General features: G+C 45.4%; 1 protein-coding gene across 1 annotated transcript in view; it reads right to left on the reverse strand.

Moving 5' to 3' along the window:
• Positions 1 to 19,689, reverse strand: part of KMT2A (lysine methyltransferase 2A) — a 32,859-nt gene extending 13,170 nt beyond the window's left edge. The window contains exons 1-25 of the mRNA XM_027655616.1: positions 19,624 to 19,689; positions 16,301 to 18,969; positions 14,965 to 15,142; positions 14,348 to 14,582; positions 13,309 to 13,373; positions 12,420 to 12,791; positions 11,732 to 11,805; positions 10,968 to 11,096; positions 10,000 to 10,113; positions 8,695 to 8,841; positions 8,353 to 8,448; positions 7,443 to 7,563; positions 6,569 to 6,682; positions 6,033 to 6,217; positions 5,280 to 5,453; positions 4,351 to 4,461; positions 4,030 to 4,103; positions 3,345 to 3,535; positions 2,890 to 2,996; positions 2,610 to 2,747; positions 1,940 to 2,098; positions 1,539 to 1,656; positions 1,376 to 1,454; positions 964 to 1,124; positions 127 to 312 (exon numbers count right to left, since the gene is read on the reverse strand). Coding sequence (XP_027511417.1) covers positions 127 to 312; positions 964 to 1,124; positions 1,376 to 1,454; positions 1,539 to 1,656; positions 1,940 to 2,098; positions 2,610 to 2,747; positions 2,890 to 2,996; positions 3,345 to 3,535; positions 4,030 to 4,103; positions 4,351 to 4,461; positions 5,280 to 5,453; positions 6,033 to 6,217; positions 6,569 to 6,682; positions 7,443 to 7,563; positions 8,353 to 8,448; positions 8,695 to 8,841; positions 10,000 to 10,113; positions 10,968 to 11,096; positions 11,732 to 11,805; positions 12,420 to 12,791; positions 13,309 to 13,373; positions 14,348 to 14,582; positions 14,965 to 15,142; positions 16,301 to 18,850 — 5,878 coding nt within the window. The 5' untranslated portion in view covers positions 18,851 to 18,969; positions 19,624 to 19,689. The remainder of the gene's footprint in view (positions 1 to 126; positions 313 to 963; positions 1,125 to 1,375; positions 1,455 to 1,538; positions 1,657 to 1,939; positions 2,099 to 2,609; positions 2,748 to 2,889; positions 2,997 to 3,344; positions 3,536 to 4,029; positions 4,104 to 4,350; positions 4,462 to 5,279; positions 5,454 to 6,032; positions 6,218 to 6,568; positions 6,683 to 7,442; positions 7,564 to 8,352; positions 8,449 to 8,694; positions 8,842 to 9,999; positions 10,114 to 10,967; positions 11,097 to 11,731; positions 11,806 to 12,419; positions 12,792 to 13,308; positions 13,374 to 14,347; positions 14,583 to 14,964; positions 15,143 to 16,300; positions 18,970 to 19,623) is intronic.
• Positions 19,690 to 27,838: the final 8,149 nt, after the last annotated feature.

Raw genomic sequence — 27,838 nt, forward strand, 5'->3', positions numbered from 1 at the left:
TTTCACTCCTTTCTCTATAAACAGAATGTAACACCCCATTCTGAAGGAAGCCAAAACAAAAGGCACGAACTAAACAAAAATATTTTCAAAACAAACCTCAGTCAAAGTCAACAGCACTAGAAATACCTGCAGAGGGCAACGGTCTAGATCCAGGAGACCTCTGTGTGGATGGATAACTTGGCGCTCTGATCCTGGGGCCCTTTGAGACCACTGGATAGTAACAGGAACTAGAGGTCTGAGAATGCAAGGGACGATCTGGTGATGGTGGGTTTACAATTTCAGGTGTATTTTGGCTGTCTTTTGGTAGAGTTTCTGTTGTTGTATAAAAGAGAAACAACAGTATAAGCCATCACTGAACTCTAAAAGCTATGACCTGATAAAGTACATACTGCTATAGGGTTCCACTTTGAGAATCAGGGTGTTTGTAAAATGAACACAAAGTCAAAGATCTGCCATCAGATAATACCTGGTTTCTTCTCATAAGAACATTTTCAAATACTTGTAGCAATACATTAATGCTCAGCTTACACATCAAATTCCATTATGTATTTATAGAGTTTAGAATTCTATGCTGACAATGACAACTATAAATGTTTTAAAAACCTTTCACTGCTTTACCCTGGGATACATGAAAACAATTTGAAAATACTTAAGCAGCACAATATGACTATTCAACATTGTACTGAGCCCCCATATTACAGACCAACACTGACACTTCAAGTACAGTTTGACGTTTTAGATCACTAGAAAATTCTATAAGCTGTAGACTAGAAACCATCCCTGCAGCAGTGTTTGTTTGGCTGAAGTTTTCAAAGTTAGCAGTACACTGAGGACCTTTAAGTCTTAAGATGCTGTAACATAATTTGGAAGCCTGAAGTGGATTCTAGTCCAAATCTGTTTAGGAGATGCACTGTGGCAAAACCATAGAGAGAATACACTTCTATAAAGTCCTTAAAAGATTACCTGTAAGGGAAACTGGGCTATGGGCAATTGTTCTGTTATCATCGTGCTCTACAGTGCTGTTAATGTCAGGTTCTATGACTGGAGGTCGGCACTCCATGATCTTGCAGGTATACACGCAGCGCTTCCTGGCATCTGTTGTGCTCCAGTACACCCTGGAGCACCTGGAAGATAATTCAAACATAAAGTAATTTAATCAACAGTTGACTAAACCTCATTCCTGTTTCAAATTTTCAGTTTCTCAAAACTACATGGGTCAAAGGCCTCCTGGCAAAACATGCTGCACACCCAGTTTAATCAGAGATTCCTCAACAGTGTAGGAAAGCTACAGTCAATTTTCCCAAATGTTATTTCAGTTCTAGTTTGGCATGAAATATACTGAAAGACATCAAATCAGGAAACAGTTTATACTCACTGATAGCCAATGGGAAACAACTTATCTTCACAGTCTGAGAGGTCATTCAGAATTCCTAAACAGTCTATTGTCATTGAACCTGAGCAGAGAGAGGAACAGAACAGTTGTGTGAACCACATTCCAGCACAAAAGGTGGATCAAGTATCCAGAGACTAGATCATACCAATCATCATGTGGATGTTCTCTGGTTCCAAGCCACTAAGAAATTTTCTTCTCAAACTGATCCCTTCAAAGTCCACAAAAACTCTCCTAAGAACTTCAAACCCATTCTCCGGAACCACCTGGAACAAGAAACCACAAAACTACTCGTTAAAGGAACCACCACATGTACACTACGCAGCCTGTCCTACTCAATCCTCAGTTTGGTCTTTTGGTTTTTGAACTGCCACACAGCACCACTTGCCAAACTGTCCCAGGCCAGTTGTACCACTGACATCTTTCGAAGAGCACTGCGGTCCAGCCCTTGTTAGTGAGGAACACAACATGAACTTCTAAAAAATGCTCATAGTTACAGGCTAACCCCACCTTCAGAGTGTGAGGCAGACCAGGACAGAAGAATCTCACCTCTCCTTTGATCAAGTCACGATGCCTCTGGCAGTAAACTTTCTTATCATCCAGAAAGACACAGTTCTTGGCTCGTGAGCACATGAAATGATAGTTACTGGTACAGGAAGTGAGGCAGCAGCCTACTGTGGCGCCTGACTTCTGGCAGAACTCACATCTCTGCAAAAGCAAAAAAAAAAAGAAAAGTTAAAATTTAATCTCTTCTAAAACAAGACCACCATTACTGTTGTCAGTTGTTTTTTTGGCACAGACAGAAGTTTAGACTAATGCCTGATCTCCCACTTCACTGTCGTTCCATTTCACTACAGTGACTCACGCACAAAAGCGAGACATGGAGGAGGAGGTAAGAGGAAGAAGGATCCCTCACACAGAAGAACTTTTGCATTTGTGGACTGGTTCCTCCAGGCCTCAGACTTTCCTGCTTCAGTTCCATATCCAACTCTCACATTTGCAAGATCCACTTTATCTCCACAATATTTCTGAACTGAGCAATGATAAAACAACTTTTCAAATACCTTCATTCAGTACTGTTATAGTGTTAAAAAAATACTGCAAGAAAGGACAGAGCAGAACAAACACACACAAGGCATCTTTTAGCTGGGCTCCTGTCTTGGTTCTGTGATTCTAAATCAGAGTGAAGTTTAACGAAACGTTCTTTGCTTGTACTCACCAGCTGCTTTCCCCGGATGACAGCCATGTGCACGTTTTTCAGAGAACCATCATCATCTTCAAACACTTCTGCTGACCACAAAGCACAGTTCACATGTGTCCATTCGTTTTGGCCGATATAGAGAAGACGCCCGGCATCCTAAAGAACGGAAGGAAATGTTTTTTTTAAATTTCTATGAGACACAACCATGCATAAACCCTGTCCTGCCTATCCACAGTACCAAACCTACAGCACTGCTTAAATGGGCTCCTATGGAAATGGGCACGTGGCACATACTCACATTAGCACTGTCGTCACCGTATTTCAGGCACAACGCGCACTGCCTGTTGTCTTCTACATCTGGAGGGGGGTTCAGTTCAGGACTATCCTCTCTGCTTCTGTCAGAGCCTTAGAGTTAAAAGAGAGAACAGTGTTCATTCTTGAAATTCAGGAAGGCAAAAATTCATCTGGAGAGACTGTCAGTAAGAGAACAGGGTAAAAGAGTTTTCCATAGCCAGCTTGGAAAGCAAAGCACACATCAGCCTCCACACAGCCCTCATTCAGGGGCAAAAGTATTCCTGTGTCCAAGCTTAGCTCAGAAACACCTTGTGGGTAACAGCCTCCGAATGATTTCAGGTGACAGAGGTCTCAAGACAGTTGCATTCAGAACTAATACCACCCTCCCTTTACTGTGAGGAGCTTTGGACCAAAGTGCTTCGGGTTCAGGATTGGCAGTGCTGCCATCGGTTTTCTTACCAGAGATGGGAGGTGTAGGAGGATGTAGAGGAGTTGGTGAATCCGGCTCTCCAGGCCCTTTGGGTTTTGGAGCTGGAATGATTTTCTTCATCAGAGGGGGCTGTTCAGTGCGGTTGTTCTCTTCACGCTCCTGCCACTGAGCATAATTATGGTCGAGCGACGGGGGCAGCACCGCGTTTGGCAACATACCACTGCTGAGATGGAGCAAGGAGTCAGTGTCACACCTGGTTGCACTGGAGGACCCTGTGCCCTGGCTTCCAGGGCCTACCTGACATCCCCCCCTCTAATAACTCATTTAATTACCTACAGCCTACACGTGGTCCCCACAAAGGCTGTGACCACTCACATTTTAAGGTTTGTGATGTGAGTGACTGTTTCTTTGGAGGGTAACAGGTGCAGGGGAGCCACCCCAAACGGGGGTGTGAGAAGGAAGGACAGGACTGACAAGTCAACACACAGCAATACCTAGTTCTAAATAGTTGTAAATAGTTCTAAAAAGTGTCCTGCTTTAGAACAAGGAGGCGTGTACAAAACTTGAGAATGGGATTAATGTGTAACATCCCAGGGGAAAAAAAAAAAAGAAAACCAGAAATCCCAACCCCACAAACAGGCTCTCTCAATACGTTTTGCTTGGACAGCTGGCAAACAGCAGGGTGTCACAGTCGGACACAGAACAGTTACTTACTTGCTTGTTACTTTATTTGGCTCCCAAAATCTGGACTTTTTTACACTGAACCATGGAAAAACACGCTCCATTTGCTAAAGGAAAACAACAACCCATTAGAAAAGTTAGACAACATACCCAGAAATTCAAAGACATTCAGCCAAGACCTACTGTAAATGCACAACTAGTAACATTTCATTCACATCAACAACTCTGACAATGTATTATTTTATTCCTGGAAAGACCCAAGCAAGGGCAAGTGTGATGGCCCTTTGGACTCCAACAGCAACAAGCAGTGGTAGGATACCAAGCAGATTTCAAAATAACTGTAGCCCATCTCACCCGAATAAAGAAGGACTTGACCATGCTGTTGGCTTTCTTAACCTCCGGCTGCCCACCATCGGAATTAATGGCTGCTTGAATTATCTTCACAATGTCATCACTAAAATCCAACTGTAAGAAAACCACAAAACTTCACATTAACAGGATTGTCTTTTGCACAGCTACACCATCCACTAATCCTTTAGGGCATCAAGTGAACATGTAGATGACTATCAGATTGGACAAGAGTATGACTTAAAAGCAGAAAGAGAATTTGGTTGTGAAGAATCAAGCAGCCCTCTACATTTGCAAACTGGCTGGCAGAGCTGCTACACCCACAACTGTTCACTTCTTCCTTCTATAAGGAGCTGACTTCTGACCAGTTTTACATCCACTAAACTAGCTGCCTCAGAAGGATTTGGTCAAAATCTGGCACAATCAACATTTGTCAAGCACTTTGCAATATACAATGTTCCTCAAAGATTACAGATTCTGTAGGGGAAAAAAAGTAAAAGGCTGGTCTCTGCAAAGAGAACTGATTTGTTCAACACTAGCATTTTCTGTAACTGACCCTTGAATAAGTCACCCCTTCACCCATGAATTCCTGCTAACCGACAGCAGCAGAGCTATTGGGCCAGGCCTTCAGTCAAAATTTCCACATAAAGGATGACCTGTCCTGTTTCCATCTACATAAACACCTGACTAAGAGCAAATGGGGTCTAACCAAGTATCACTGCTGGTTACAGAGAGCCCTACAACAGCATCAATTACTTGTCTCTGGGCCAACATCAACATCAGTGCCAGCCAGAATTATTTTTAGCAGCACGATAACCTGCTTCCGTGTTCCTGAAGAAAAGGCTTAAGCCTGCTCGGTTATAAACACCACAGGTCATAAAGCAATTCACAGAGTCTATAGCATAATAGAGTGGAACATGAAAACTTTGACATACCACAGATATATAACTTCCTTGATCCATTTTTCTTTTCACTCCTTCCAGATCCAGAGGTTGCTGCTCCTCCTGTTTACTGACTTCTGTTAGGACAGGAGGATCGGGACCCTCAGGAGAGCTTCTGGATGGGATGCTCTCTTCTGTTTCAGGATTTAAATCAGGTGGTTTTGCTGCCTGTGAACACCAGCAATGAGACAGAGGGACGTTGGCTATTGAAATGTAGCTGCTCCTCATGATACACTCCCAAGCACATTTATTGGCCCAGAGATTCTTGCTAATGTGAATGAAAGGAGATCCGAGTTCTGAATTTCTGTCCAAAATGTAGGAACAATGAAAAGCTCTTAAGCAGCTTCCTGCTATGACCTGTAAGGTGCACAGCAGGGCAGAGCCATCAGCTATCAGAATCAAACCCATTGTTCAGAAGTCTTATTTCTGAATGCATATTTCAAGACTAAGATCCTCTTCTTCTGTCAGAAAAGCACCTTCACCATCACAGAGCAAAATCCTCCCATTCCTTGAAGAACTTTACCCTATATTTTTTCAGCTTCACAAGTTGTACCATAGATACCCACTTCTTTGCTTCCATAGGAATGAACAAAAGAAAGAAAAAATATAAATAAATCACAGCATGTGTTGTTCCAAATATGATGCAGACACTTCTGCAGGAAGTGGCACAGCAATACCACAGCTCAAGTGAATGCCAGGCACGTCACAAGCTGGACTAACACTAAGAGGACAGAAGCTCCAGCTTACCTGTCGATACCGCAGCAGGTGGCTGGTAGTTCTGGAGTTCAACAGGGCTGTTAAAACCTGCTTCAGGGAAACCTGCAGCTCCTTTTCCAGTGCCAGACGCCACTCTGCAGGATGCTGGTCTGTACAGTTAATGCAGGTGTACGCGACACTCTCAGGCAAGTTGGACAGTATCTCATACATTTCATCTGGAGACAAAAGAAGATAAGATAACCATCTGAAGTACTTCACTGAACGATGGATACAGGGAAAAGCCCCTGCCCTGCACTTACTTCCTAACTGAAACACTTTTCAGGTAACAAAAGCCCCTTGTGCAGCTAACTGAGTGACACTGCCTTTGAAGTAAGTCCTGTGCTTTCAGGATGTCATTGGTATTAGCACTGGTTTACCTGTCACCAACTTGACAGGTATTTTTCAGGTAGGTCACAACAAGTGAGGGTGTTAAAGTAACACTCTAGTAGAAAGGTCCAGGACTGGATTGCTCTGATCTAATCACTACCCTGTGTTCTTTAGTACTGATAGGATGAGGATTTCCTTACCAGAAAGGTTTTCACATTTGGAGTGGACCCAGCGGTCGCATTTCCCACACTGCATCATCTTACTCTCATAGTCATCATCATCGTAGCATTTGTCACAGAGAGGGCAAAAATTTCCTGCAAACATAATCAGATTTCATCAGGAGTTTGGACTTCACACACATCTTAAAGGCTGGGTGGTTACTTCCTGGTGCACCAAGCAGCTCTGAACACCCTTCCCAGTAAACTGCCAGCACAGTCCCATCTACTGTCAGGAGGCTACAAAAAATAACTTTGAAAGACCACTGCCTACTCTAGAATCCCATGGCTGGGTGCCCATTTTTTGGGTGTGGTAAGACTAACAAAATATTCTATGCAAGAGCAAAATGAAAGGGAAAAGATGACACACAGGCAAGAAATTATGTGGGACAGTTAAGATTTTCTGTCCTGGGATTTTTCCCAAGAATGCCCCTTAGAGGTTCAAAGGCATCATGTACAGCAACTAACACAGGTAACAACCACTTCACAATAGAAATTTTGTTGCTTTTAAGTCCAGAATACTTTAAAATGTCTTTTCCTCAACTGCTACTTGAAATCCTGGGCTAACAGGTGTGTAATAATTCCTTCATATGGCACAGAGTTTACATGCTGAAAGCCCCAAACTCTGACAGTAAAGCAGTGGTGACTTTGGTGAGCCACTGCATGCTCTAAGATCCTGGCTTTGACAGGAACTGTTACATGCTCTTTCAGGCTTGACCTTAACCAGCCTGCACTGCTGCCTGGACTGTGCCAAGCTCAGCTGTCATGCTGGCCCTCTGCTCACTCATACTGACACTGACTGATTCAAAACTAAGCAGCTGAGGAGGCTCCTGCTGTCAAGAGTCACAACTTTATGTACCTTTAGCAAAGAGTTTGGCACAATCGTGACACAGGGAGAAGTCATGAGACCACTGTGCATCCCACCCTTTGCCTGGTGTTGTTGATCCACAGCTCTTGCAGCGAACACATTTGGTACATATCTGGAAAAAGAATGCATTTGGCAAGAGTTACATGCTTTTATCCAGCAGTTCCTGTGCTTTCTGTGCAAACAACACATTTCATAATTTTATTTAATGAGCACTGAGAACTCATCCAACAGAACAAGGAGTTTCAAATGGTGAAAGCTGAAACTTTCACCAAAATGAACAGAGCTCACTCCTTTTATGGTAAGATGGTAATAATGCAACAAGAAAAAACATTAAATCAAATTGCAGTATAGTTTTTCTGTCCTTCATATTTGCATATTTCCCTCACATAAAACAGCATATGTAGTTGTGGTATTTCTTCTGATCTAAAATACAAAGTCTTCTTTTAAAAGTTTACAGACCTTATGTATCGTAGTAGAAAACACCTACAAACTCCTAGTAGGAAATACACTATTGGCACTTGTTTAGAACAAAAGCTTGAAAGATGCAAATTAGGACATTAATCCAAATTGTCTCTCAACACCAATATCAACAGGTTTGTTAACAAGGTAAATGTTTCCATTCTAAAGAGTTTCTTCCACTTTATGGGACTATGATCAAAAGGCTTACTATGATCAGAAGACCTACTACAACTAAAAGAAGGTGTAACCTCTTTAAAAACCCTGCTTGTTCAGAACATCTTATCAACCAGCCACCTCGTTATCTGTTTCCAAATGTACCTTCCAATGCAACAGGTACCTTGGCTTGAAAAGCTGAGCAATTGCATCAGAGCTCTGCAGAGTTCTGGTGCATTATGATCAGTCAATAAATGAATTTTCCAAAAAAGAAATTAAAACGCCTCACCCAGACTTTCTTTTTCTTGGTGGGTTTGGTTGGGTAGTTTGGGCCCAGGCACTCAGGGTGATAGCTGTTTCGGCACTTGTTACACTCCAGCAATTGCTACAAGAATAAGGGGAAAAGCATTGGAACAGAGACCCTGCAAAGGTATGCAAAATCCTGGACATTTTAATTTTTTATTGACTCCCCCATTTGGGGCACGAGAAAGAAACTGCATTGGAGCAACTCGAGAGGTCTCCTCCCCAGTGTGCAGACTCTGCCCCTCAGCATTCCTTGCCAAGTTCTGGGGCAAGAGGAGCTCTGGGACCAGTGGGGGTGTTGCTGGGTCTCCCAGCAGTTCTGGGGTACCTTGGTGGCCTGGTGCTGTCTCCCACACACGTGGCAGAACTTGCAGCGACGGCAGCACCAGTTCTCCAGCTGGTCCTCCTGGGGCCGCTCGCTCTCCTCCAGGCAGAACTTGTGGAAGGGCTCACAGCAGACCTGGCAATACACAAACTGCAAGGGAGGGAGAAGCAGGTTTTAGCAATGCAGAAGCTGCTTGAAGCTCCCAAACAAACCCCCTTGTGCTCCAAACTACTTTGAATTCTGCTTTACAACTGACAGAACAAGCATTTCTACTGTCATATTTTAGGAGGGAAACTGAGCACGTATTTCAGATAAACCCAAATACAGACTGGACACCTCGCAGCCACCAGGAGTCTGGTACCTGCTAACTAAGTGCTCTAAGCATCGACAAAGCCTTGCAGGGTTCTTCAGGACCTCCCTCTCTTGTTCCCTCCCTGTAACACAAGCCAACTGCACCAGAAGACACATTTAGTGCAGAAAGTAGGGACATGCAGAACAAAAAGTATCTTCATTCAGCCCAGGTGGCCATTAGAAAGCTCTTCTAATTTCTCTGTATCCCCTACAAGGCTGGTCATATTGGAAAAACAATCACTCTCAGGGCACGAACACTGTAGGCTCACAGGAGACACGGAAATTGTTTGTTGCCTGGAGCACCCTGACTGAAAAGGGGATGGCTCCATGCCCCACTGGGCCTTCATGACCTCAAGTGCACTGATGTCCACATCCAGAACTTAACCCCCTTTTCCCTAGTACTGTCCACTCACCAGAACCCAGACTTTCCTAGAGTTATCACTTTCCCAGGTCAGCTGGTCTGAAGATGCTCAGAAGGCACCTATCTACACCTGGAAATGCATTTAACACATCTCAATCCAGCTCCTCAGGCAGCACCAGAAGCTTTCCAGTCACGTTTCTGTAACAGTTTGCAGCTCTTTGCAGGTACAGACACACCTGGGAAAGTCACTGCTGCCTAAAGCCCTTTTGCACCATAGGGCAGCCTTTCTTATTTCCAGTTAAAAGAGAGCAAAGCTGCTGCATTACATTAGATGTGAGTTCAAAAATTCAGAGACAGGGATGCTCTCAAATATGCTATTCTTCACACTTAAAGCACCTCCAAAGTAAGCACTGAAGAAGTTTCTAAACTGATTTTAAATACCTTGCACTTGAGTATCTTGGGACAAATTCTAACAAGGACAGATTTACATGTATTATTTTAATTTCTTCTGAATTACAGTCATTATAATTTTTATTTATTTTTGTAACAACACTGTGCTGTAACTAAGTCATCAACAGCAGAACACAATGCTTTACCTCCACATGTCCACTGCTGGCACAGAGAAAACACACCACCCTGGGAGTAATAGGTACCGAGGTGACGATGCCTAACCCACCCATCTCCCAAACATTCTCCACTTCACAGTCCTCCTGAAAGTACAAAAGGACACATCACCATGCAGAACAAGGCATATAACATCAGTACAAAGTGCTCATATGATTGCTGTTTTTTACGTTCTGGGTCTGTGATCAAGAAGTCTCAAACTGAAATAATTTCAGTGTCTACCTCTACTTTACAGTGTATTTTGGGAGTCACACCTTGGCACTGCTCCTGCTGAGAGTGCTCAGTGCCTGCTAGAGCCTTCCTTCTATGGAAAGCAAACCTGAGGAACAAGACAACGCTTTTCACAATTGCACAATTATTACTAAAAATGAAATTTCAGAAGAATTGCACTTTATTTAAGCTCCATATTTGTATAAAACATTTATGAGATCTCACTATAGTCTCCAGTATCAACACTTAGAGATGGACTAAAAAATTATTAGGAAAATATTAATTTTTATTATTATTTCAACAGTGTTGTTCAAAAAAGTACATGATTTATCATTTTAAAACCCCAAATAGACCCCAAATATTGTGAATTACAAGTTACTAACATTTTCCCCATATCTTGTTGGCTCAAGTTGTGGTAAGGATTTAAAGTTCCATCTTAATGGAATAATTCTTCATAAACCTCAAATTCTTGCTCATCCTCACACATTGACAGTTAAGGTTTTAAAGCTTTAAGTGTCTCTTCATCCAGTACTCTAATTATAAGGAAAAAAAAGGCATAACAAGCTTCTAAGAATCAACCAAGTGACTTCATGAGGCTCCTATTTGCAGTTCCCTGGAAAAGGTACCAGACACACAAACTCAGCAGTTACTGTCAGCACTCTCAGGGGACTCTAGTTCCAGTGTCTAGAGCCATGGAACATTCAAATACTTAAAACAATTTGTCCTCTACCTTGAAATCCACTCGGATTCTGTGGACTCCATCTGTAGGCGGCTTTTGCTTGGAACTGCTGCCGTTAGTCAGAGTGCTGAGCAAGTTCAGCGTGCTGCTCTCTGGCTTGCTTAGAGGAGGGGGCTTTTCCTGGTCAAGCAAAGGAGCCTGCATTAATCTCAACCCCGGACATTAGAACTTACCCTGCTGTTATATCCGATGCTGTAGATAATTCACAGACAAACCCCCAAACCAGCACAGAATTAATGAGTGTGTCGAAGCTGCAGGGAAGTGACCATTCCGCAAACCATTCCCTAAGAGGATTCCACATGCAATTACAGTTGTAATTCCATGTACAGCACTTTCCTCTACCATCATGTTGTTCTCTCCCATCAGAGCACGGGTTGGTCTTTTGCTGCAGTGGGGCAACTCTGGGTGTAATCAGGCCCTATGCACTTCTCCCTCATATTTAAATAAGACAATTTTTTTTTTTCCACGACGGAGCTGTTTCTGAGACAAAGGAAGTTCTGTTTTTTATGGAAAAACTGACCTCCACCCCCCAATGCACAAGTCTTCGAGATCAAAATAACACCTAAGCTGAATCTTAGGCATAGACCAGGTTTTTCTGGTATCCACATACAGCCAACGAGGAAAAACCTAACATCTTTAAGAACCAAATATAAAAAAATATCTGCAAAGGGTTACACAAGATGGTTCTACTTTCTAGACAGAGAGAAGTTCCAGGTGCTTGAAATTTTACTGACTGTACAAAAAACAGTATTCACCTTTTCTTTTGGTTTCTGTTTCACAGGGAAAGTTGGACGGGGAGCAATTTTTTTCTGTTTGCTTTGTTCTGTGCCTAGGAAGGGGGGGAAAAATTATGAGTATTTCAAGTAACTAACAGCCACCTGTAGAGAAGAAAAGGGAAAAAAATCAGCCGGGTAACATGCGATGAGTTTTAGACTAGAACTTTTCCACCCTCTTCTGTGGCTGCACCTCACCAACTATGAGCAGTCTCCTGGAGGCATGACTAGCAGAGTTTGCTCTGCTAACAATCTGGAGCACTGTGGGTGCAAAGCCACAGAAATCCCAGAGCTGCCTGGTTGGTCACTGTTCATGCTGCTCTGCACTACATCCAATAGTGGACTATGCTTTTGTGTTAAAAGATTACATCCTCCTGGTTTCACATTCAGACTGGGAAGTTGACAGGCTTAACAATATTGAAAACATACTTCCAGACTGCCACAGCTACATGACTCAGTCCCAACCAGGATGGCCATCTTTCTCCCTGCCCCAGCATACTCTGTGGTTCAAAAACAGAAGCCAGTTCTAAGCAAAATTTTCAAAATAATCTGCTGTACTTTCACCACACCACAAAGCATTTATCATATTTAAAACCCAACAGTTTTTACTGGTATTAATATTGTTACTTAACACGGCTCAAACATATTGAGGATAAATAGTCCCATTTACCTATTTCTGGTTGGGGAGTCTGCTTTTTCTTGGGCTCAGAAGTGCTAAGTTTAGGTGCTTCTTTTTTCAAAGGTCCTGAGCTCGGTGGCTGAGAAGGAGGGAGCTGGACTTGCTGGAATGTCTGCTTGCCAGTCTTTCTGGTACCAGATGTAGGAACCGGTTTGGGCTCTGACATGGGAACGGAAGAATTCCCATCCTCATGCTTTTCCTCAACAGGCTTACGGGCAGGTTCACCGCTCTTCTTCCCAGCACTGTCTTCTCTTGGTGTGACAGCTTGAGGAGCTTGTTTCTGTCCAGAGTCCAACTGATTTTTTCCAGAATGGCTTTCTTTCTTCTCATTTGTCTTAGATTTCTTCTCTTTCTTTTTTGCAGCTAGGAAGAAGAAGCACAGATAAAGCAAAAAGACAAAACTGTGTGACTTCAAATAATTTGCTGCTTCTTTGAAACAGCAAATACGGACACTTTGATTCAGAACTTCATCATTCTGTCATATGAAAGAAAAAACTGTACTCAAAAAATAAACTAATGCACTTGGCTTGTGCTTCAATCTGTATTCTTATATCTTGGACCCCTATTCTGAGACAGCAGTAAGCAACATCCTCCTGCAGTAGCACAGATTCAGAGTTGCGAGCAGACTTTGTGAGGAAGGAAGGAAAAGGAAGGAAAACGAATGAAAAGGAAGGAAGCAAAACTACCAGTCCAGTGCTGAGAGACACAAGAGAGTACAAATGCTGTCAGCATCCACATCTCTCCTGCCCCTTTCACCTGTCATCAGTGCAGGCAGGGTGGCTCCTTGTAAAATAACCTTTATAAGCTCAGTGTAGCCACAATAACAGCACAGAGAGCAAAACCTATGAAATGAGAACTTCTCTCTTGTGCTTTAGCCTACCTTTAGCTTGCTTCTGGAGATAAGCTTTTGAAGGCATCCACTGTAGATTTTGACATTTCCTCATTCTAAAAATAAAGAACGTCACAAAATCAGAATAAAGATGCAGACATTAAGAGGGCAGTCTATAAATACTCAACATGAAGAACTGAAAATAAAATTATCAATATAAGCACTACTTTTGTTCAGACAAAATCAAGTACTCTTGGAGTGTGACTGGTTTAGGAGATCAAGACTTTTGTTAACTTTATTCAACTTTATTCCCTATTTGTCTTATACTTAGCATGTAATACCTTCTGTATGTTGTGTCAGGCTTTGTTTCTGAGTCTGTTCTTGTAGCAGGGCCTGTGGCTCTGAAACCCAGCCCGAGGCCTGGGCAAAGCTGCTGAGAGCAAGACTTCTTCCAGCCTGCAGAGTACTCTCACACAGCAATTCTCACAGCAAGGCTTTATAAACAGCTCTCATACCACAACAACCTACTGGTGTTGCTTTAGCAGCTGCCCTTTCAGATAGATTATCTAGCCTGTTAAAATCAATTTAATGCAGCAATTTAAAAAAGGTTCAATCTAAGGGATATGTACAAAAAATGACAGGAGATATCAAAGAAGAGTGGTATTTCTTAATGACACCTAGAGACATCTTTGATATACAAAGCGTATATAAGCCAGATAAGCATCATCTAGAAAACACAAGTTCTTCATGAATGCAATTTGGAAAATAAGAGAAAAATATTTATGTGTACATTGCCTCCCTTGCAAAATCCCATAACAGAAGCCACTGGTCTCACACCAAACACTTCTCAACGCCAGTTTTGTCAAACTGGGGAGAATAAACCAGAAGTGACCTCCAGAGAAAGAGCTCATAACAAGCTCACCTTGATTTGGGATCTTGACTCTTAAGCTGTTTATAGTCCCCTGCTTTGATCCAGCCTCAGCCCAGGCCAAGCTCACTCCAAGCCCATGCTACAGGGCAAATCTGCTGTTCCTGGCCCGGAGTGAGGGGACACTTATCCCAGTCAGTGCAGGCATAGTTTCTCACTTACTTGCAGCACTGCTTCTTTATATTGCGCCCACCAAACTTGGGTTTGTCTAGACAGTTAGTGCAGACACCACAGTCCTCTGGAACTTGACAGCCCGAACACTGCCCACAGCGCCTGGAGCGCCGGCCTTTCTTCACCGGAGGTTCTTGCTGTGCCTTGTTTCTGGTAACCGGCTTAATGGGCTTTATAGGTGGAGCAAGAGGTTCAGCCTCTTCTGAGCCAGCTATCGATGACTTATCTATCAAGAGAACATTTCTAATGTGAATTTGCTGATGTTAAAGAATGTTTCAGGAGTGTCTAATTTAGTCCAAGAAGTCTAAGTTCATGTGCAGAACCACACCACTGTGTATACACTCTTATGTCAGCGTGTGTATACACAGATGTGTACACGTATATATGCACTCACCCCCCTCTGAAGAATACAAGTTTGGTGCAGAACACAAGTATTTGACACAATTCCCAGTGGCTGAAAGGATTAACCCTGTTTGAGTGGCACTGCAATAGAGAGCCCGGAGCTCTAACATATTTTCCCTTGTTAATCACTTGAAGTCCTCATTGTAAGCAGTCAACAGAAGCTGACTTTGTACAAATCCAGACAAAAACTAGAAATCCCAACTCACCATCGTTCCCCATGGAAGACAGTATCTTCTCCCGCTCTTCCCACGGTAAGGCACTCAGAGTGGGCATGTCATCAGGAAACACTGCTCGCTTGCGGCCCAGCGCAACAGCTGCTCTCCTGCAAACATGTTTTATTCGTGGTCCTCGGACTGATGTTTCTGATGAATCACTCTCTTGCCCCTAGATTTCAGAACATGACAACAGACAGTGTGCCTAAGAAAGGTACCAAAATGAGGCTGAGAAACACGTAGTGGAAACCTCTGAGTTACAAGGTAAGTTTCTGTCTGCTACTGGAAAACCAACTTGCTCATGAAGCCATGTTATCAAGGCACTGACATCACAAATATCAGAGTCCACTGGATTTGGACCAGCACTCAGTGCTGACTGATCCAGCAGAAGGTAGAAGTAAATGAAGCTGTTTGAGAGCTTTGCAGATGCTGGTGTTTCAGATAAAGGGCTTCTGTTTACTAGGTGCTAAATAAATGCAGCATCTTAGTGCCATTTTCTGTGTTTAGATCATAAGATTCTGGAATATCTCCCACCAAAAGAACTACCCCAAACAAGCAACTGTGAGGGTCTGGGCTTCTGCTACACCAGGTCAGACATACAGAAGTAAACACTTCTTCATTTTGGAGACACCAGTTGGAGAATTTTCTATTTGAAATATGTGCTAGTGATTTTCAACACTAATGATGTTAGGAAAAGTAAAAGTTTAAATAAAAAGTATTCCCAGAAAGTTTATCTCACCTCCCTTTCTGGTAGGTAAAGAGGACTGCAGAAAAGGGTGGCTTTGGTATGGGGGAGAGGGAAAAGAGGAAAATGGTAGGAAGCAGTCCCCCAAATCAAAGGTGAAATCCCAATGGATTTTCTTCCCTCTCATAAGTGACAGATCCCTGTGCAAAGTTAAAAAACAAGAGACACTAAGGGAACAACTTGCTCTTCAGAAGCCAGCCTTACACTCAAGGAGGGTCCACAAGAAATGTCAGGGCCAAGAGAGACACTGCATTTTGCTGGAACTGCACTTTTCAGAGACAGTACTACTGCAGACCATCACTTTGCTTAGATTTATTCAGAGAAACCCAATAAGCAGCTATGCCATACTGGTCTCTAAAACACACGCAGCTGCCCCCTGAGCTCACTACACAGCAGTTCCCTCTTCCCCTCAGCTTCTGCCCAGGGCTCCTTGTTTTCTAATCATTTGCCATCTGTTGCACTAACAGCTGCTTTGCTTGGCACATTAATTCTTCTCACTCAGGATACAAAAGCTACTGTGACTTTCAGAGCAAGTTCAAAGTAAGATGCACTCTAGCAAAAAATTCAACTTGGAAAAAGGAATACCTGTGCTTTTGGCTGATCCGCTTGTTTGAGGGACTTGCTCTTCTCAATCTTGTACAGCTGGGCTTTTGCCTTTTTCAGAAGACTGGCCACCCTCTTGTCAGTCATTGGCAGTTTGTCTGCTTGAGCCAACATAGAGCTGATGGAGGAAGCGGAATGTTTAACAGTGCTTGATGAAGGAGCAGAAAGACGCAGAGCTTTTTCCTTCTCCAGAGATGGCACAGCGGGGCTGACGTCCAGGTCTGATTTGTCTAAGCCCCCTCTACCTTTCTTGGACGTTTTGGTTTTGACAGCTGCCGTATCTACCAGAGCAGCAGCGGAAACATCTGCTGTGGGATCTACTGCTGTAGACTTCTTCCGCCCAGCAGTTTTTTTGGCAGACGATGATGCCGCAACATCTTCGCTGACAACTTTTTCTTTGGGCATTTTACCTACAGGAAACAAAGCAGAGCTACTCTGAATTTCTGACCCTTTTCTCCTTTTCTCTTTCCTTGACTCCCGTTTGTTCTCCTTTTCCCTCTCTCTGTCTTTCTCTCTGCTCTTGTCCTTCTCCAGGCTTTTGTCAGCATCTTTATCTTTGGAGAGTTCCTCTGCTGCCCTGTCCTTGTTTCTGCCTCTCTCTGTCTGGGGACTCGATGTGAACCAAGGGAAGAGAGGAGTAGGGCTACTGGATGAGAAAGGCTCTGCTGGAGCGCTCGTCTGCTTCCTCGGTCTCTGGCTTCTTTCTGCTGATTCCCCAGACTGTGATAGGGAATGAGAGGGAAAAGTAAAAGTTGAATTTAAGGCACTAGTGGCGAGAGAACTAACTGAAATGCTAGTCAATGAGGAAGAGACAGAAGACTGTGGGGTGAGAGTTGTCAGGTCAGAGGTACTAAGCCTCCCGCTCCTTGTCCTCATGGAGTGTGAAGGAGATCTGGGTTCTGATCGGATGGGGCTGAACGCTTTCCTCTTCCGCCTCCGAGAGGACACACCCGCAGCAGAGGTCCCCGTAGCGGCGCGACCGACTGATGAGGGCAGAGTTACTGACTCGAAGATCCGGGAGTGGGCCTCGCTCGGCGTGAACCGGGGTGCTCGCAGCAGAGGACTTCTCTTGTGCATGTCAAACCTGGCTCCAGAGTGAAGTGAAAACAGGCGTGTGGGAGCCGTGGCACCTGGTGTTGAGAAGCCAGATGCAAAGCCAACGTCCTCCGGTGTCAGCGGCGGGGGTCTGAAGTTATCAAATATTGGTTTGCGAATAAGACCCTCTTTGGCATATTTTGCTGATGAGAAGTACTGTGGCTCTGACCTGGAATGTTTCAGGGAGGTCCACCTAAACGTCGGCTCTCGCAGAATTGACTTTCGTTTCTCTTGCATGGGCGCAGCAGAAGCAGGAAGAAAGGGGGAGGCTAATGGTATGGTTGGAGGCATTAGCCAAGGGGTATGGTCCGAGATGCTGGAAGCAGGCTGCAGTGGTGGCGGGGGAGTGAGCAAAGGGGGAGGAGGAGAGGAGGAAGATTGCTGCTGCGGCACACTTGGTAAGGCCGACAGCTTTTTTGCAGTCCTCTGGCCAAAACTTCTTTCTGTTATCGAAAATCTTCTGTTTCGCCTATCACCGTTATCATTTTCAGGGGACTGAGAAACAGGCAGTGGAGTGTGAACTTCTGGAGTATTGCTTCGCTCCTCAGAAAGTGTCTGCATCTCCTCGGAAGCCTGGGAGTCCGTAGATGTATCCACGCTGGGGCTGCTGGACCGTGAGGAGTCCGAAGACATCTGAGACGAATGCTGAGAAGCGGCACTGGACTTTTCACTGGAGCCACAAGATGTAGCGCTGAACCTGCTGTTTGGTGTGGATTCTAGTCTGGATATTTTAATAGGAGGATCGTAGTCTTCATCCTCAATAAACCGTTTGGGTGTTTTGATAATCCGTGAAGAGATCGCACTCACAACTGGCATGATGAACTGTCGGATATTTTTGAGCTGGGTTCTCCCCTTCCTGCCCTGCAGTTTGGCTGCTTCTTTCTCAATCTTTTTTTGTGCTCCTTTTTTAGCCCTCTGCAAGAGTTGCTTAGCAATTGTGGCATCTGTCCTTTTGGTGGAAGGTATAATCCTAACGGGTTTAATCCTGCGCGGGCTCTGTCTGACAGCAGTCTTCTCTTCCTTTGTGAGAGGTGGCGTGCCATCCTTTTCTTTGCGAATCCTCTGAGGCTTCTCCAGCTGGGAGTTTATGACTAAAGTTGAGGAAGTCTTTACCCGTTCAGAGGACGGTGGCCTGCCTCTCCTGCGCACGATCTGAACGCTCTTCCTCCCAATCTGAAGTTTTGCCCCAGGCTTGAATTTAGATTTCAGTGGGGAGAGCTTACTAGTTCTTAATTTCTTGATTTTAGCTGCTTGCTGAAATGTAGTGGATGGTGACCTTTTGATTTTTTTCAGACTCTCTTTTTCTTCTTTGCTGCCCTTTTGAATGTCTGATGTGTCCTTCTCTTGTGATAATTTGAATTTCACACTTGTAAGTGTTGGAGGTCTTCCTCGTCTTTTTTCCCCACTCTTCGACTCCTTCTTCTTTACTTTCTCCATGGATGTGGTTTCAGACTTGCTCGAAGGGGAACACACCGACGAAGAGTCTGACAGTACAGCTGAACTTCGGTCAGAACTGCTCCGGGGCCTCCCACGAGGTTTCCGTGGACTAGATTTGACTGAGAGGGAAGTAGAGAATGCAGAGTACATATTAAATTTCTCTGAGTGTGGGATCAGCATTACCCAGGTCACACAAGTATTTACTCAGGATCAGTCACACTGCCTGCACAAGTTGCCAAAACATTTCAGATAATCAACAAATAGAAATACCATTTTATCACTACATGTAGAGAGTACCTTCCCAACAAACCTCTTCTCCCACACAAGATATCATGGAGATAACATTTTTAAAAATGCAAGCTTGCCTTTTCCCAACAACTAGATATGCAATGGCACAAACCCAGTACCAACCTCATGGTGGGCAGGGGCAATAATCCTCAAGGGCACATGCCACCTTTTAAACACATTAAAAGATTTTTTTTAAGCAGATCACAGCTGGTTGAAAAAAAAAAAAAATCCTTCTTCTCTAGTACCAGTCAAACCTCTGACATGAGGTTTCAAATACTGGTTTCATCAGTATAACTCTTTTTCTCAAAGTTTCTCTGTTCCTTTACAGATCAGACATACAGAGTCCAACACTAACTGCGTTAAATCCAGAGACTGGGGTGGCTTTTATGGTGAATGAGATTTGATGGAACAAGCAGAAGAAGCTCAGCAAAGCCATCACAAAGGAAAACAGAAAGTCAACACCCAATCCTGCAACTTGAACTTACCTGTGGGGGACCTGGTGGGACTTCGTACTTTGACTTCTTCATCTGAACCAAAACCTAAAAACTGTTCATCCTGCAATGAGAAAGCGGATGGAAGTCTGAGGACATGGATGATAACATTAAGAAGAACTTCCCTGTGATCAAAGCACAAGAGGATTCTAGAGGATTTTCCTTCCCCAAAGAAGATACTGGCATTTGTTCTTCTAACAAACAATTGCTAAAAAAGGGAAAACAACTTTTATATACACATACACAGCAGCTACAGTTTACAGCTATGGAACAATCAAAAAGAGTTACGGTGAAACAAAGGACAAATATACACAGAAAAAAAACCTTAATGCATAAAATCTGCTGCTCCTATCAAACCACAAAGCTCTGCTCTTGTAAGCTATTATTCAAACCACCCTAAAGACATACTTCAGCAAAAGAAGTGTTTCCGTGTTTATTATTCTAGTACAAACATAGCTCAACTTCCTGCTAACTCATGTATAACCTCCCTTTTTACTTCACTTCAGATTTGATCTTTAGGAGAGATGAAAACATGACTTATGCTGTGAAGCTCTTTACTCTGACAGAGGTATGAGCCTCCCTGTCTACATAGGGCAGGTGCATCAGGGAGTCTCTTAAAGGTCAGTCCCTTTCATCTGCCACCCAAATGTGTAGTGACACTTTTTTTTTTGTATGTCGTTACACCTTTCCTATTTTCACCTCAAGTATTTATGTTGGCTCTTCCCTTCAGAGCACTGTGTGATGTGGCCGCATGCTGAGCTTTGAGAAGGGCAGGCACTGTGAGAACAGTATCCTGGAAGTGGAAAGGGGCAACACTGTGAAGGGTGCAGGTGAACTGTGCAAAGAAGTAACATTGTTCCCTCATGTTCTGCCTCCTGTTTTTTACATGGAATTTCTACTTCATCTACTTCCAGGACAGACCAATAAAGAGCACCTGAGCTACTGAAACCACAGTCTGGTTTTAAAGAAATTGAACCACACACACTGAGACCCACACCTGTGTCTATAGGAGTTGTGATGTGATGAAAAGCAGCAAGGCTTTAGATCAAACTATTTCTCAAAATTTTCTGCCTGGTTTCTGCCTGATGTGTTCCAGCATAAACAATTCAAATACACTAAGTGTTCTGACCAGGCAACCATCCAGGTTCTCAGTGCAGATAACTGCTCTGGCCAGTCAAATACAACACGTACCCCCTCGGGCTGCAGTTAATCACTGGGAGCCATCACCCGCACACGCTGCTGAAGGAGGGGGTGGCCCTGCCCCTGCTCACATCCCTGCTGCCTATCTGCTCTCTGCACTTGCAGCAGCGGTGCCAAGGAAACCGGAAAAAGCAATGATACAGCAACATAGAAGAAACAAAATTACGCCAAAAGGCATTGCTTCTGCCTGAGGCACCTGGCATCACCCAGAACCCCTGAAGGACATTTCCCGAAAGGGAGAAGCTACCGCTTCCCAACTTCCATCCTGCAGCAATGCAAGCGGAGCGAGAGCAGCTGCGGGAGCACGGCTGCGGGAGCACGGCTGCCCGCTCCCGGCGCTGCCCGCTCCCGGCGCTGCCCGCTCCCGGCGCTGCCCGCTCCCGGCGCTGCCCGCTCCCGGCGCTGCCCGCTCCCGGCGCTGCCCGCTCCCGGCGCTGCCCGCTCCCAGCACTGCGGATCAGCGGCCGTCACGCCTGCCTGCCGCTCCCGAGCACGTGGGCTCGCTGCAGGATGTAAACACTGCTGCTGTGCTGCTGCCTGCGTGGGCGCAGGCAGGGAAAGGGTCCCAGCCCCGACAAAGGGAGAGGCTGCCAGCGGAGACAGGTGCGGGCTGAATGCTCTCCACGCTGAGAAGGCTCGCAGAGAAATAACAAGCACTCTAAGAACAGTCAGGTTTGGAAATGCAAGGGGAGCAGCCGCTCACCCCGTGCAATTTCCTGACTTGCACCGGCCTCCAAGTTCCTGTGGCTGCCATGGATCTTTTCTTCATCTTGTTATTCTGGGTCCTACAGTCATTATTTATTTTATCTGTGACTTCTAAATCAGTACTTGCCACATTTTTGACAACTGTCAGTCATAATCCACAGACTAGAACTGGTATTATTTTCAAACTGAGCCCTGTTACCTTACTTTTCCAATGGGATACATTAACTCTGGCTTTGGCCTGATAGTCTGGGAATGATAATTTTTTCCCCATGGCCTATCAAGCAGCCACCAGAATTGTCTACAGCAAAAAGGCTCCCTCCACAAAACAGTCACTTTGGCTTCATTTACAACCACAAGTAGCATGACCAAAACATCACCTGTGTTATCTGGTTCAGTGACATTCATGAGTGTATAGATGACCTCTAAGCAGTCACTGTCACTACCTGAGAAAGCAGCCTTGTGACCTGTCAGAGATCAAGAAAGCCACTAAGTACCACTTTGTGTTTGCCAAGCTAACCCATCCAGTTGGCCATCACATGCCAAAATGCAGCTTTGAGGCAAACAAAGCAGGAACAGCTTCCCTCTATTTTTTTAGAAGTGACTATAAAGCATGACAGATGGAGAGTGATTAAAAAACATAATGATTTTGAACATGACCTCATTTACCTGAAAAAGGATAACGCAGTACAAAAAATTATTATATATACAAGGACATGGGAAGGTGTGCCTCATGCAACACATGAAGCCTAACCAGGCATGCACAGGACAACCTCTCTGGGCAGCAAAGCTTACATGTACATCTCTGACTCAAACATTACATTATCCTACCTGGGTTCAACCTCAGAGTTGTGAGCAGACGAAGAAAGGCTTTTCCCCAGCTACTAAAGAACAGAGAAGTTGCAAGCAAATGTCTATCACAACACTTTTGAGCAAAATTACTTTTCAAAGAATTTCCAAGTAAAGATCTTGGAGGAAGATCCACCTTCAAACGAGAAACAACTCTACAGGTACTGACTGAAGTTCCGACCTCTGTCTGAGGAATAACAGTATAACACATACTACTACAGATCTGTGAAGTTGCACAGGACTGTCACCAGCATTAAGCCAGCAGTGCAGCTGCTCCAATCAGCACCTGAAAAGGTTTATTTAATTTTACAATAGATTCACCTGACCTATACTTCTCTTCTCATTCCTCATCCTGGGTTTGGCCCCCATTAGGCAGCACCTCACCTTCTTGTAAAGGGATAAGCTATTTTTAGAAGCTCATTCAGATGCCTGCTTAGTAACTACAGCACAGTATCTACCAGACTCAGCAGAGTAAACACCCTTGGAAGTTGGCAATTAGAGACAAACACTGAGTGCACTCTGTGCTGGTGTTGGGAGAGGAGTGGAGTCACCTGAGAGTTCAGGGAGATGCTTCCCAAGCCACAGCTTGTGATGCAACTTCAATAATAAGCAGCAGAGCACCTGGGGTGACCATTATGCATGGACTCAGATGAGGGTCCACTCATCCTTTCATTGTTTAATTCAGCAAAAGCTCAGACCAAGAGTGATGCCCAGACTTGGCTGGGGCTTCCCCTCAGAGCAGCAACAACCTACAGACCACATCCTGAGAGCACAGGAGAGCTCCTGGCTGGGTCACCCCCACATGACAACCCCCAAACTACAATGCTGCAGCTACACCCTTGGGAATCAAGCACAGCAGTAACACCGTGATCAGGAGTGCAGCTTTTGGAGCCCCTTGGATGACACCTAATTTTAGAATTTGGAAGTGCATGTTGCTCTTTACAGGGCTGAGGCTCAGAGAGCACCTGTTCTGACAGTATTACTGAGCGTACAGATCTGTCTTGCCAGCTTGCTAGAAGGAAAATGAAAATATTCAGTGTTAGGAAGTAACAGTACAGCCAGCCTCACTCTCTAGTCAAGCTGCAAGCAGGAGACCAGACTAACTTACACCAGCAGCCCACCAACAACACAACTGGTCCTTACTTTCCATAGAGTCCAGGTTCCATCCTGGATGAGAAATTCTGAATTATGCTCCTCTGAACACAGAGAAATGCTTATTAGAGCACCTGAAAGACTCTCATGCTGGTCACAACAAGCTTTCAAGGAAGAAGGTCAGTCAAACCATCACCTAGAAAGATTCAGCTTGGAGATGGTGAGAGAAAAGCCTAGAGCTGCTGTACTGATGCATTAAAAAAAGTCTTTTGTAGTAGCAAACTCATCTTTCGCTCCTAAAGAAATATATTTCCTAAAGAAATATTATTTAAGTCAAACTATGCTTCAGCTCAGCTCCAGGGGAACAGTAAACCCCTCTCTGGGAATTCTGTGCTATTCCTGAAAAGTGAAGAACCACTGACCCCAGGAGTCATCCAGTCTCTTCCCTTGTTTCCTCCAACGAGATGCTGGTAAAACCTGCAGTTCAGGCTCCTATGCCAACAGAGAAAGCAGGCAGTGAAACACTGCTGTGAGTCTGTCCCAGGACCTTTCCAGCTGAAGGAAGTGCAATGCTGAAAAGCCCCTGGAACAAACTGGTCAGTGCATTGCTGCTGCTCCGAAGCTGCCCTACCTGCCCACCACTCCTGCCAATGGGACCAGCCACACCACCTTCCACTCCAAAACAGCTTCCCAAATTCCTAACAAACTTCCCCAAACTGGTCCTCTGAGGGTTTGGAGCACTGCACAACGCTGACCAACCCACACAAATGGGAACATCACCAGGATGCTTTAAACATACTTTTATTTACACACATCTGACAAAGGAGCACTGGAGTCTTCAGGAAGGGGACAATGCATGAAGGAGCCTCTATCTCTCAGGCCTGCATCTCCCTCACCATGTGCAGGTACAGTGACCATGGCACCAGTGGCAGGTAGGGCTCTACACCTCCACCTCACACATTAAACACTCGGGCAGTTTTACAGCAACTGATCAACATAAGACTAGGAGAGGAAATTCTGAGACAAACAGAATTTTAATATCCATGGAGGAAAGAAATTCGTACTTCCAGCTCAGGTGTGACTGTGGTGGCAGCATGGAAGCTGCTCCTTCTGCCCAGCACATGGATCTAGAGCCATTTAAAAAAAACCAGCCATCAGCAAACATCCACAACTGGTAGAAGATTGTGCCCATGTATAATTACAATAGTGCTACCAGAGGCACCACCATCACCACCACATCCCACTGCAAACCTTGGGCACCTGCAACTTTCAGCCAATGCAAATTTTACTTCAGGGATGTGCAGGAAGCTCTGAACTGACAGAAAGACTAGATATTTAACAACTACATTTATGCTTCTTTTATACCAAATACTGACATAACGAATCAAGAAAACACAACCCAGTTTTCCTTATTCCTACAGCACCACTCACTCAGAGCTGAAGGGCCAGTGCACAGTACAAACCCTGCTGTTCAAGCAGTTACAGCTTCACTGTGCAAAAAGTCCCACTGGCAACTCTTGTGGTGCTAAAATCAAGTATCAGAATGTCGCTCCTTTAACACAAGCTGGTTTCAAGATAACTCAGCACAACACTGAGCTACAGCAGAAGACAAGAATTTGTACAAAGTGACCTGAAACTGAGGAGAATGCCCTGACACCCCAGAATTCAGGTACCTTTTAAACGAGAAATAAAGTCTGCTATGTACCATAAAATGGCTAAGGAGACAAGGGAAAGACTGAGTCTAATACTTGTTCTGGACTTCAACATTTTTCCTGCATCAAACTTTGATGGTAATGCCCAAATTCAACAGGTGCCTGTGCACATGGGAATGAGGTCCAAAAGAAAAAAAAAAAGCAGAGAGGAGAAGTTGTACATGAAAAGATAGAGTATTTCCTCTGATCCCCACCAGCTCCTGACCTCCAAGCAATTGCTCCAAGTTTATTCCTGATGCAGAATGCCAACCCAGTTGAAGACTGTAACTAGCCTGGTTCAGGTAAGACCCTCAACCTTGTGGAAGTGAACAGTGCACCAGGCAGTTATTGAAAGGGCATGGTGAGCCCTACTACAAAGGGGACTTCTGAAAGCCCCCTTCTAGTAGAACATCTCCACCCAGAGCGGGTACCACATGGGTTCCCACACTGCACACAGCTGCTCTGTCCTCTAGAGAGACCACTGGTGGCACCCACGTGCTGATTTCCTACATGTGCCAGAGCTCTTTTCACAACCCTACTCCCACCTCCACGGAGAACTTGTACTGCAGGGCAGAAAAGCTTGTGCTACAGCTTCTGGTGACCAGCAGCATCTTCACCAGGACCACGATAAGTGCAGAGAAACTCACTGGCCGGGAGAACTACATCCTTCAATGCAAAAATGCTTTGTTTCTTGAGGATCACCAAAAGAGAGGAACCAACTGAGTTAATCTGAATATTTGTGAGGGTCTGCTCTCTGAGTACACCCCAGAGCACAGCACATGCTGTAAATCCAGAGTGAGGGAAAGCACCTGGGGTCTGCCCCTGCCTGGGTCACAAGGGGTCAGGTAAAGCTCAGCCTACAGACACCAAGCCACAAAGCAACGTTTATCATTACTTTCCACTGTATGCAATGTTATTAGACAGAAGTTTTTATGAGCTAAATAGAAAAGTGATGTAAGAAGCAGTTTTTAAGATCCAAGAGACCCTGTGCTCAACAGCTGCCACGCCTAGAATGCATCCAAGCGATTTTATTTTAATGCAAAAATGCCCTAAAGGCCAAACTCACAAATATATCTCAAATATGTTTTGGAGCTTTTTTGAAATGCAAAAATAAACTTTAAGACAATTGAAATTAAACAAACAAACCACAGACCAATGTCATCTTAGAAAAAAAAGAAACAAAGCAACTTGCCTTCCCCCACATGAAAACCTCCCCGGTTGTTAAGTCTGTGGTCAGCCTGGTTAGCCAGATCTCAGTCATTTCTGCCCCTGAACTAGTGCTGGTGAGATATTAACTGCTTCCCAGGGGACTCGGTGAATTCCATTGAGCCATGTCTACTTCAAACAGCACCACGGACAATTATCCCAAAGCACAGCCCCTGAGGTGCCGGTGTTAATGAGAGGGCAGTTCGAGCTACACCCCAAAGTCCGTGCAGGTGAGGGGGGACTGTCCCCACGCTCAGCTCTGCCTGTGCAAACACAACCCCGTCCCTCCCGCAGCTGCTCTGCAGCCCAGGAATTCCTCCAGCTCAGCCGCGAGCGAAGAGCTCCACTTCATGGCACCCAACAGAAAACGCCAAAACGAAGCCGGAAAGACACGGGAAAACCCTATTTTCATGTGTCTTTTAATAAACTCTGCTTCGGCCAGCGATGGAAAAGGAAAGCAACTGCTTTTTAAATGGACAAAATACAGACAAAGATATGCTCACCCACCCTGTAACTGACACCCTGCCTGGAGAAGAGGAGACAGGACTGACCCTTCAAAACCCCACAGACCCCTCCTGCTACAAAGGACCCAGGGAATTCACTTGCCGGCGCAAGGACGCAGCCAACGAGCGATGCAAAACATCGCTGCAGCTCGTAGTAAGTAACACACCCCCATCATGTCTTCCCTGTTCTGTCAATAGATGGGTTGTTGTCAGACTCCCGCTCCGGCTGCCTTAGCAAGGCTTAAAAAAAAATAAAAATGAAGGCAGGAAGAAGAGCAACTCAGAAAAAAAAAAAAAAAAGATAAAAAAGGAGAGCCAGGGCTCCGTGTGCCAGCAAACGGCCTCGCACCGGGCCCGCCGCCACGGGCTCCGCCTGGGCATCCACGGCAGCGAAAGGGAGGAGGAGGAAGAGGAGGAGGAAGAGGAGGAGGAGGAGGAGAGCCGGTGCGCGGCGCCCACCGCCGGGCCCGCAGGAGGGGCTGACAGCGCGGCCCTCCGAGCGGTCGAGCCCGAGGAAGGACGCGTCACCCCGCCGAGCATCCTCCGCACGGGGAGCCCCGCGGCCCCATCCATCCTACCTCGCTCCCGGCGGCGGGATGCGCGCTCCGCATCCCATCCCATCCCGCCCCGCCGCGGGAGCGGCGGGAGGCGGATAATGGAGGCGGCGGCGGGGAGGACGCACCGGTGGCAAGTCGCGTGCGCGGGGAGGGACCGCGGGGGCGGCGGGACCAGGAGCGGGACTGGCACCGACCCCCGCCCGCCAGGTCCCGCCGCCCCCCCCGCGGGGCGCGCCCTTTGTGCGGGGCGCGGGAGGTGTGTCCGGCGGCGGGCGGGCTGTGCGGGCAGGGCTGGGTGGGTGTGCCCGGGTGTGCTCGGGCCGCCGCCGCCGCCGGGGATGCTGCGCCCGGGACCCGCCCGCCCGCCGCGCCCCCCCCGCCCCCGCCCCCGCCCCGCCGACCCTCTCAC

This window comes from Corapipo altera, unplaced genomic scaffold (genome assembly GCF_003945725.1).
Source record: "Corapipo altera isolate COAL_440 unplaced genomic scaffold, ASM394572v1 71, whole genome shotgun sequence".
Lineage (NCBI taxonomy): Eukaryota > Metazoa > Chordata > Aves > Passeriformes > Pipridae > Corapipo > Corapipo altera.